Source organism: Lutra lutra, chromosome 1 (assembly GCF_902655055.1).
Source record: "Lutra lutra chromosome 1, mLutLut1.2, whole genome shotgun sequence".
Taxonomy (NCBI): domain Eukaryota; kingdom Metazoa; phylum Chordata; class Mammalia; order Carnivora; family Mustelidae; genus Lutra; species Lutra lutra.
Genome location: NC_062278.1, coordinates 223020417 through 223030468, shown reverse-complemented (window position 1 = coordinate 223030468; position 10052 = coordinate 223020417). Strand labels below are relative to the sequence as shown.

At 61.8% G+C, this 10052-nt stretch overlaps 1 protein-coding gene and 1 non-coding gene across 3 annotated transcripts; one reads left to right on the top strand and one right to left on the bottom strand.

Annotated features, from left to right (window-relative positions):
* Positions 1-177: 177 nt before the first annotated feature.
* Positions 178-284, top strand: LOC125089585 (U6 spliceosomal RNA). Its single transcript, XR_007123986.1, has one exon. It is a non-coding gene; the product is annotated as a U6 spliceosomal RNA (small nuclear RNA).
* Positions 285-1254: 970 nt separating this feature from the next.
* On the bottom strand, positions 1255-10030 carry R3HDM4 (R3H domain containing 4). Of its 2 annotated transcripts, none has more exons than XM_047707650.1 (8): positions 9891-10030; positions 5266-5420; positions 4758-4882; positions 4199-4322; positions 3745-3830; positions 3203-3288; positions 3064-3119; positions 1255-2217 (listed from the first exon to the last, which is right to left on the bottom strand). In XM_047707650.1, exons 1-8 carry the CDS (start codon positions 9971-9973, stop codon positions 2114-2116), a joined length of 819 nt encoding a protein of 272 aa, XP_047563606.1. In that variant the 5' UTR covers positions 9974-10030; the 3' UTR covers positions 1255-2113. The 2 variants fall into 2 exon arrangements, with proteins under 2 accessions (XP_047563606.1, XP_047563612.1); XM_047707656.1 differs by lacking the exon at positions 1255-2217 and adding an exon at positions 2451-2547.
* Between the last annotated feature and the right edge of the window lie 22 nt (positions 10031-10052).

The window sequence follows — 10052 nt, the reverse complement described above, 5'->3', positions numbered from 1 at the left end:
TTGATGGAACAATAAACGCTTTTTCAACTCCAATGAAGGCTCCCTTTCATTATTCTCTATGTTGTGCAGATAAAGGAAAAAGAATAAGCGGCTGGCCCTTTCCTTAGAAAATCCACCCTCTCTGTAAAGTCATTTATCTTGAGCACTATAAATATCTCCCGGGCGGACCGTTTCGCCGTGCTCGCTTCGGCAGCACATATACTAAAATTGGAACGATACAGAGAAGATTAGCATGGCCCCTGCGCAAGGATGACACGCAAATTCGTGAAGCGTTCCATATTTTGTTCCGTCCGGGACGCGCACTTTCGGTGTCTGCGTGGGATCCTCCGCAGCACGCGCAAACCCAGCGGGACCGGCCCGCGGCGCCCCTTCCGGAAAGCCCCCGGCCGAGACCCCACAGTCTGCCCGCCGGGGGAGCCGGCGACGGGCCGCCTGGTGCGCCGGCCTTCGTGGCCCCCGCTGGCTTCAGTAGTTGGAGAAGTGAGTCCCCGGGCGAGAGGAGGCAAGCGTCCCCGTGGAATGTCCGGTCACCGACACAGACCTGCCCTCGGGCCGGCGCCCAGCGCCCACCGCCCCGGACGGCGCGTGCTAGGGAAAGAGCCTCCCGGGGCAGAAGCCAACCGGCGCGCCCAGCAGGGGGACCGGGCCGGCGTCCGCAGGCAGGAGCCGCCTGGCCGGCAAGGACCCCCGGATGGACGAACCCAGCCTGAGGACGTCCTGGGGGGCACCCGGCCAGTCCCAGACACACGCAGAGGGAAGCCGACGGGGAGGCCAGGAAAAGACAGAGGCTGGGGCTGCCATGTGGTGGTCACAAGCCAAGGAAACCAGGGACCCCGAGGGGCAAAAGGACCCTCCCCTGGAGGTCCCGGCCGGCCGCAGGTGGAGTTTGGACTTCCGGCTTCCAGAGCGACAATAAATTCCTGCGGTTTTAAGCCACAGCTGGGGTACTTCGTTCTGGCCACTCCAGGAGGCCCCTCCGAGTGGCTTTTGGACCCTCTTGGACCCTCGACGGCTGGGAAGTGGCAGAGCTGGGGTTTGAACCTGGGCACCTGGGAACGGGACAAGTCAGGGCAGCAGAGCCAATGGACCCAGCGCTCCCAGGAGCATCTCCCCACACACCCGCCTCCCAAGGGGCGGGGGGGGGGGGGGTGTCACTCCGTGTGAACCTTCATCCCCTGAGGCCTGCAGCCCCCCATGACCAGGACCTAAGCACGTCCTGAGCACCTGTTGGAGGAAAGGAAAACCCACAGCTGGTGACCAGAGCACCAGAAATTTATTGAATTCTCCACTTTTCCCAAAGCACAACTAGCCACACACACAGGAGGGGTGTCCCCCAGCTCTGCTCCTGTGGGACATGCCAGGGTGACCAGTGTAAGGACACCCCAAGGCAACAGGCCAGAGCCGGATGGGGGAGGGAGCAAGGAGACACAGCAAGGAGAATGGGGCAGTCCGAGGGCAGAGGCTTCTGGCTGGAAGTCCCAATCCCCCAGTATGAAGGGAGGAGGTGTGTAGACCAGAGAGGGCCCCAAGAGCCACCAAAAGCCACCAGGGGAGAATACACATTCCAAACGGTGGTAAGATCAGCCTCTAAGATGTAGCTTCTGTCCAGGGTTGCAGGGCACACGCACACACAGGCGCACACACGCACGCACACACGACAGAACACTCCTGGAAAAAGGGGCAGAGCCCGAGGGACCCCCCCCCCACCACCAACCAAGCAAAAAACTGGGTGGGGGGTTAAAGCAGAGACTAGAACAAAGCCCCCCATTTATCAGTTGGGGCAAGTGTTTGGTTTTTCTTCCCAAAAGGGAAATTTAAAAATGTACAACAAATCATGCCAAATTCATTAAAAGTGATAAAAACCCAGCCTCTCACTCCCCGCTTAGGCTTCAAACGGGGCTGGAAAAGCAGAAGAAAGGAACACGGAGGTGACCAGGCCGGGTCTCCTGGCTGCAATACAGAGCAGGAGGGGCAAGGCCAGGCCAGTCTGGCGCGGCCCCAGCCCCCAGCGCTTAAGGGGACAGGTGGACAGGGAAGGGGCCGGAGAGAGAGCACGTCCGTCCGTAAATACTCAGTACTCGGCTCGGGGTGGCGGGGAGGGGCGGGGCTGCCATCAGCTCCGCTGCTCCAGGTACGCAGACAGGAGCAGCCCCGGGGGCAGGAAGTCCAGGTGCCGATTGCTGACTTTCATCTGCCTCTTGCCTTCCAGGTCCGCACCTGTGAGGGGACAAGGACGGCAGCTGTGACCGGACTACTCAAGTCACGGGTCCCCAGGTCGCCATCTCCACCCCTCCTCCAGGCTCCTCCGGCATCCAGCGCTGGGTGGCCCGGCGCCCACCAACCTCCCTCCCCTCTCCCTCACCACCCTTCACTCCCACACCTGAACTGGCCTCGCGCCCCGCAAGCTCGGCCCTGCTTTCAGGCCTTTGCAGGGCGGGGGTGCTCCGGCGCGCCTCCTCCCCATGGCTCAGGGCCCCTCCTCCTGTGTGTTCAGGCCCCGCTCAGCTCCCACAGAGAAGCACCCTGGCCGGCCCCTGGGTCCTGGCTCTTCGGGAGGGAGCCCGTAAGAGGAAGCAGCCTAGAGTTGCCATGGAAACCATCTCCTCAGCAACTCGGGCAGGTCGCCAGGATGAGGAGCCCAGACCCCATGGGGCACCCAGACACAGAAAGGGCCTGTGAGGACCCTCCCTGGGGGACTGCGTCCCGAGGACACCTGCATTATAAAAGAAAGGACATGGGCCCCAGGAGGGGGCACTTGCCAATGTCACATCCATGTCACAGCGGAGGGACTAGAGCTAAACAGAACTCTGCCTCTGTCTTGGGGGCCCCAGATGCCTGCACAGGCCCCAGGCTCCCAGGGAGCATCCGTCATCGCCCAGCACGGGGCCAGGCACACGGGGGGCCTCTGATGCCTGAACACGCTGTCCCACCGCCCACCCTTGGCTCATGGCGCCCTCCTCCCTGAGGAGCCTCCCCCTGAGGGACGAGCCCCTGCGTGACTCCGGCCTCGGTTTCCCAGGGCCGCACCAGCCTGATGGGGCCCTGCGGGCCAGCAGCACTTACTGGCTGAGATGAGGTCCATGTACTGGCAGACAGCATGAAGCAGGAGCCTCTCGAAACTGGAGGGAAACAGACGGTAAGTGGCCGTGAGCCAGGGCCAGAACGCTGGCGGACCACACGGTGCTCCCTCCCACCCAGTCACCTGCTGTCCAGCATGGCCGTGTACACGGCCTGGGGAGACACTGAGAAAAACCTCAGCAGCCGCTCCTCCCAGGTCTCCAGCGTTCCCTGCGGGAGAAAAGGGCCTGGGGTGAGGCCAACCACGAGACTGTGGACAAGCTGCCCAGGCCCCATGCCCAGGGTAGCCTCTAGAGCCCAGAGGCCTCGGAACAGGCCTTTGACCTGTTCCAGGAGGCTACAGAACCCTTCCCAAAGGTAGCAGGTGTGAGATATGGCCATACTGTTGGACTCCTGGACCTTCCACCTGGTGGACTCCTACACATCCCGCAGTACCCACCTTCACTGCCCCTGCCCCCCCACTCTCGGGGAAAACCCTTTCCCAGCCCTGGTTCCTGCATGCTGATCACACTGGTCCGGTCTGTACCCTGCCTCATCTCCACCAACACCACCTGCACTGGGTAGCAGATATCCCATCACACCACTGCTGATTAGGAAGGGGACGAAGAAAAGCTATCCAAAAAGACCAAGCAGGTGGAGAAAGACGCAGCCTGGCCTGGTATTCACCATGGGAATGCGGCTCCGCTTGAGGACGGCTCTCAGACGCCGGCTGATGCGCTGGAAGCAATCACGGGGTGTGTAGGCCGGGTCCTCTGCAAGATGTCCTTGCGTGGAGTCTCTGGAGGAGCAAGCCTCGGGCCTGCCCACAAGCCAGGCTCCTCCCCATGCGTTCCCCGGGGCACCGCCCCCACCCCAGACCCCTCCCCGTTCATCTCCTAGGTGCCGCCCACTCGCCAGGCTCCTCCCACCCGCCACCCAGGTACCGCCCACTCACCAGGCTCTTCCCCCACAACCCCAGGTACCACCCCCACTCATCCACCAGGTACCGCCCACTCACCAGGCTCCCCTCCACCCGTCCCCCAGGGTTCCTCTCCACCTATCTCTGGCCCGCCCACAACAGGATCAGCCAGGCCCCCCCTTCACTCCTCTGGTTGCCCCAACCTCCAGTCTAGGCCCACACCTCTCCTGCGGTCCTCCCCACGGCCTGGCCCCCTCCTCCGCGTCTTGCTCTTGCCCTCATCCTCCAGGTAGCGGAGAACCCTTTCCTGCTCCTCCCCAGAGCGGTTCATGAAGTCATTCCAGACCTAGAAGAGAGGCAGGCAGGACCCAGGCTCATGAGCCCCAGGTTCTCCATTTAGCCAATGGCCACAGAGGGCCCCCAAGTGTATGGACATACTCCTCTAGAAACATCTGCCCACCGGGCTGGCCAAGAGTTTATGGGGTACCCGCAGACCTGCCTGTCTGGGGCGGGGGATTGCCATGGACCAGCTAAGCCTCCCATGGACTCATTCATTCCCAGTGATGGGCAGAGGAATCAGGAGTGCTGGAAAGTTCTGGGGCGGGTAGGAGTTCTGGCTTGGTGTGAGGGCCCGGAGGCAAGCAGAGCCAGGGTTCATCAAGGGACCAAGTGGGCTGGAGGCAGATGGGCGCTCCTGAGGGAGGGACCGGCACAGGCCAGGTGTGGTGTGGAAGCAAGAACAGGAGCAGGGGGAGGCGGGAGGAGGGCGCGGGAGCTGCACCTCCACGTAGGTCTCATTGCTGCAGGCCTCTGCGAAGATCCCGGGTGCTGCTGGGGGTGCCAGGTCCCCGTCGTCCAGACCGGCTGTGCCCCCATCTGTCTCCAGCAGGGTTAGGAGGTACTGGGCTAGATGGAAGCGGATGAGCTCTGGGCTGGGGGGTGCCATTTGGTCCCCCCAAATGTCTCCACGGAAACCCCTGGCCTCTGCATTTAGGGCCTTTACTCTCCGGCTCACACCATCTCCCCACCTCCATGCTGCAGCTGTCTTTCCCAGAAGGCACAGAAACCACCCAGCCTCCACCTCCAGAACGCTTGCTTCTCCCTGGCTTGCTGAACTCCTAGATGTCTTTGAAAACCCAAGCCCCCATGCCCATAGCTCCTCACAGCCCCGCCCCAGCAGTGCCCAGCTCAGGGCCGGCCTCGTGGCAAAAGCAGCAGATGAGAGCACATACGCGCCATTCTTGTGTGAGCCCTAGGAAGCCCCAGGAGGTACACCCAGCCCTGCTCACTGTTCTCCAGTCGCTGGAGGCTCTTCCGCCCCTTGGCCTTGGGCACAAGGTCTGAGTTCCGCACAGCCTGGTTGATGAAATGCTGTTTTCGCTTGGAGGCCGACAGCCTCTTTGCCTGGGGGCCAGCTAGCGTGGGCAGGCAGCGCGGAAGGGGCCTGTGGGCCGGGGTAGGGGTGGAGAGGCAGGCCTCAGGGCCGACCCGGGCCAGGACCACCAGGCAGAACCCCATTCGGTCCCTGTACCATGACATCCCCTGCTTGGTTTCCCTCAGCAATGGACAACCCCAGACCCCCCAAATTCCATTGTGTTTCACGGTCCCATCACCCAGGAGGCCCGATCAGTAAGCCGGGGGCCAGAGAAGAGAAGACCCGTGCCCAAATTCACATCATGGGTGGGTGGCCAAGAAAAGCTCCTCCCGCCTCCCCCAGGCTTCCAGACCTTAACTACAAGCCGGTGCGCCCCAGTGTCTGCAGGACTGGACCAACCCCCGCCCCGTGAGGATCTCAGGAGGCATGACTGAACAGAGCATCTCCCGGGCAGCAGCCGATAAACCAGGCAACAGCCTCCAGCAGCTCAAGGTGAGGCCCGAGCCCATTGCGCAAGCCCCTGGCGCCCCCCACCCCGAATGTGCCCAGAGGCAGGCCGGAGGCCCCCCGCAACTAATCTGCTCTCCTCCAAGCAAATGCATTAATGTGGGGATGGATTAGCAGCTTGGCTGGGCCTCCCACTGGGACAGGAGGGCCACCTGCAGACACTGGGACTGGGGCACTGGGGGGGGGGGCGCGTGCAGAGCACTGGAAGGAGGTGTCCTGGCAAGGAGTTCCTGGCCTTCCTGTCTGCCCCCGACAGCCCCCAGACCACGGGCCAATGGCATGTGGCCTCCTCGCCCCACCCCCAGCATGCCCAGCACAGTCCCACCTGCGGGCCCCCGCCTGGTGCACACTCCCCGAGACTCGGACTGGCTCACTCGCTCGTCCCCTTGGGCTCTGCCAAAACCTCTCCAGAGCCCCCCGGCCGCTATATGACACGTCCCTTCACGTTTCTGATCACTAGTTCTGCTTCAAAGGTAACTGCCCCCGTTGCCCACGACATGGCAATCCCCTTGTAGACATTCACGGCCATGCCCCGCACGCGGGTGAGGTCCCAAAGGAAAAAAAAAAACCCATGACTCCAAGACCAAGTGGAACCCAGAGTCCAAAGTACCCCCACACTTTCCTAGGAGCTAAAGTTCCCAGGACACAAACTAAAAGCAGAAGTTCGGCCTCTCCCCTCTGAGCCACAAACCTCTCGGAGGAGAATTCTCCTAGGATTAGGGAGGAAGCCAGTGCTCCTCCGGGCCTACACAGACCTAAAGCGTCCCGAGCATTAAGGATCTATCTGTTCAGTGCAGAATGGCCATGACCTCTCCAAAAAGCAAACAGGCTGAGACCCACGCCACGGACGTCCCAGCAGCAGAGCAGGTGAGCTGCCAAAGCCCAGTGGGTAACAATTCCCCGCAAAATCCATGCCGTTGCCTCACGAACAAACTCACACCTGAACCAGCACCTGTCAGCAGGGGCGCGCAGGCAGAGGCACGGCTGGACCCTGGCATGTCAGTCCCGAGTTCGAATCCCAGCTAGGATGTTTCGCTGTGGAACCTGGAACCCCAGCTCACTCCCGGCCACGTGAAGAGAAAAATGGCTTCTGTGGGTGCCTTTGGGTCTGAAAGGGGATACTCAGAGCCAAGAGGGCCAAGACAGACCCTTCCCGCCTGACTCAGCAGTGCCTCCTTGGTTTCCTCCTGCTACGGGGAGCTCACCCCCATTACAAGGTTGATCAAAGCATCGTCCCTGGATTGAACGTTCCTTCTCACCATCACTATCATGCCACAAGGGTGGTGACATCACACTGACACCCATTATACAGAACTGCAACTGAGGCACAGGTCATGACACTGAGATCCCACCGTTGCAAAGAAGCCAACAAAGACAGGCCAAGGTAAACCAAGTCAGTACTGAGCCAATGACTATGAGGCTGGCTCCACCTGAGGGCTACGCCCTGAGGCCCGAGCACCCCCACCGCAAGCCCCAGCTCACCCCCATCCTCTTCAGGGCTCCCGTGCTGTGTCTCTACCTTGGCAGCTGGAAAGAGTCCAGAGCGGCAGCCTGCTGGGGCCGATAAGAGTCCGCATCCGGGGCGGCTTATCAGGGATGTCAGAGCAGGGTTGAGCCCTGGGCACATGGGGCTCTGACGAATGGGGTCTCCCCATCTCCTCATGAGAGTGGCAGAACCAGGATTGGGACCTGGTCAGAATGGGAACACTCCCCATGAGCCATTCAGCCTCCTGCTTCTCTGACTCCACAGAGTTCCACCCCCCACCTAGTGAAGACCCAGCTGGCCCTGCCCTGCTCCACCACCTTGCATGGCTCCCCAGAACCCTCAGGGCCAAGCCCAGCCCTGCCCTCCCCAGTATCAGGAACACAGGGGTCTGTGCCTGGCTCCACAGGCTTTCGGGGGGCTTGCCACCCTCTCATGGGCCTCATGCTCTGAGCTGAGCGCTGGAAGTTGAGTCCTTGTCTACAGCCATACCACCCTGAATGTGCCCGATCTCATCTGGAAATTGAATCCCACCACCAACTCAAGGCGGCTGACATCAACCACATTCCAGCAGAAGGCAAGAAACATGTGGCCTCCAGGGCCAATGGCTGGGCTTGGACCCTCACTCAAGAAGGAGAGGACAGGGGCGCCTTGGTGGCTCAGTCAATAAGTGTCTGCCTTCGGCTCAGGTCATAGTCCCAGGGTCCTGGGATCGAGCCCCGCATTGGGCTCCCTACTCAGCGTGAAGGTTGCTTTTCCCTCTCCCACTCCCTCTGCTTGTGTTCCCTCTCTCACTGTGTCTGTCAAATAATAAATAAAATCTTAAAAAAAGAAAGAAAGAGGGGACAGCAGAAGCAGGCAGGGCAGAAGCAGCAGGCCACAAATACCCAGTAAATCAGATTTGTAATGAAGGTTGTGGTTCCTCCGCTCCAGGCACAGCGACCCCCTCACAGGGCCTCAAACCCCCAGGAACAGTCGATCTCAGGGCCTTTGCACATGCTGAGCCTGCTGCCCCCAGTGCGCCTTCTCAGCACATTCTGTTCAGACATCATCTGGGAGAAGCCGCCCTGCTCCTGGCTCACCCAACTAACACCTCACCTCCCGTGCCAGACCCTTATGAACAGGAGGGTCCCCAGCACCTGCCAAGGGCCAGGTCAGCTATTTCCCAGACCACCCAAAGAGACCACTTTACAGATGGGGAAACTGGGGACCCAGACAGGGCACCCTAGCCTTCCTGGCCCCAACAGGACTCAGGAAATGGCTGCATCGTGAAAGCTGCTCGTGCCCCACGAAAGTGGACAGGCCCAGGTAGAAACAGCGGCCAAATGAGGTTGAGCACCTTTTCTCTTGGGCTAAAATATACTTTTCTCTGGCACCAGGCAAGAGAGGAACCTATTTCCCAAAGCAGGAAATTGAGGGGGGCAGGCTCAGAGCGCAGAAGTGACTCAGGCTGGGGTGGGGCCACCTGGGGCCTCCAGCAGTGACCGCACCCCCCGGGGACACACAGGGGTGAAGGGACATCTGTGGGGACCCACTGGCAGGTTAATACCCACTTGGATGGGTAAGGCCCCTTAAAAGAAGGAAAATACCCACATCTGTAGAACCCACACGGCTTCTGGGTGAAGGCCCACGGGGAGGTAACAAAGGAGTAATAATAAATGTATAATGAAACAAATTACACAATAAGATGTTTCAGATAATAATCAAAGAATGTCTGCTCCCTTCTGCTGGGCACAGGGTCGTAGACCTCCCCCTGCCCCTCCCAGCCATTTTGAGAAGAGGCCGCTACTATACCTCGGTTTACAGATGGAGAAACTGAGGCACATACTGCCCGGGCGGCTGGGCCAGCACGCGGAGGAGGCAGCAGCCTCCTTGCCCCCCACAAACCAGGACCACAGGGTGGGTGGCTGTTTTCTGCGGGAACATCCCGGTTAAACAGGACTCTGGCCCAGCCGCTCTAGGGTCTGCACCCAGAGTGGGCGGCTCCGCCCCCCCGGTTCGGGGCACCCCACGCGTCGCATCTGTCAAGTACCCGGACGTGAACAAAGGGCCTTGTCTGCTCGGGAGATGGGGGGGCCGAGAGACCCCCCAGGCAAGCGCGGGCTGGCAGAGCGGGGGGGGGGGGGGGGTGCTCTCTCTACCCAGCCTGGGGGCAGGAACAGCGGCCCGTGTGTAAACACCCCGAACAGCAAAGCGGTTTCCGGGGGCGCCTCGCGCAGGGGCACCCCTCACCTGAGCCGGGGGCGAGGCGCAGGAGACCCCCCACGCGAGTCAGCGCCCGGGCACCGGGCCGGGGGCGCACCTCTGGGCCCCGGAGGCACGTAAACGCACAGACCGCGTGTGCCCCCCCTGCCCAGACACCCGACGCGCCGCGACTGGGCTCTCCGGGGGGGCAACAAAGCCCCCCACCCCCACCCCACGGCGCTCGAGGGTCTCCGCCAGGAGAAGGGGCGGGGCGGCCTGGGGCTGCAGCCGGACAGCAGGGGAGAGGGGAGCAGAGCGGGTGCAGGAGTCCCCGGAGGCCTGGCCGCCCGCCCTGCCGCGCTCACAGCGTCCGCCGCCCGCCCGGGGCGCTTCCCACCGCCGCCGCCGCCTCCTCCGAGCCGCCCTCCGGGTTCTCCAGTGCGACCATGGCTCGGTCGCTGTGGTCGCCGCCGCCCGGCAGGGCCTTCTCGGCCAGAGCAGGAAGTGACGGGCGCCCAGAGGCGGGC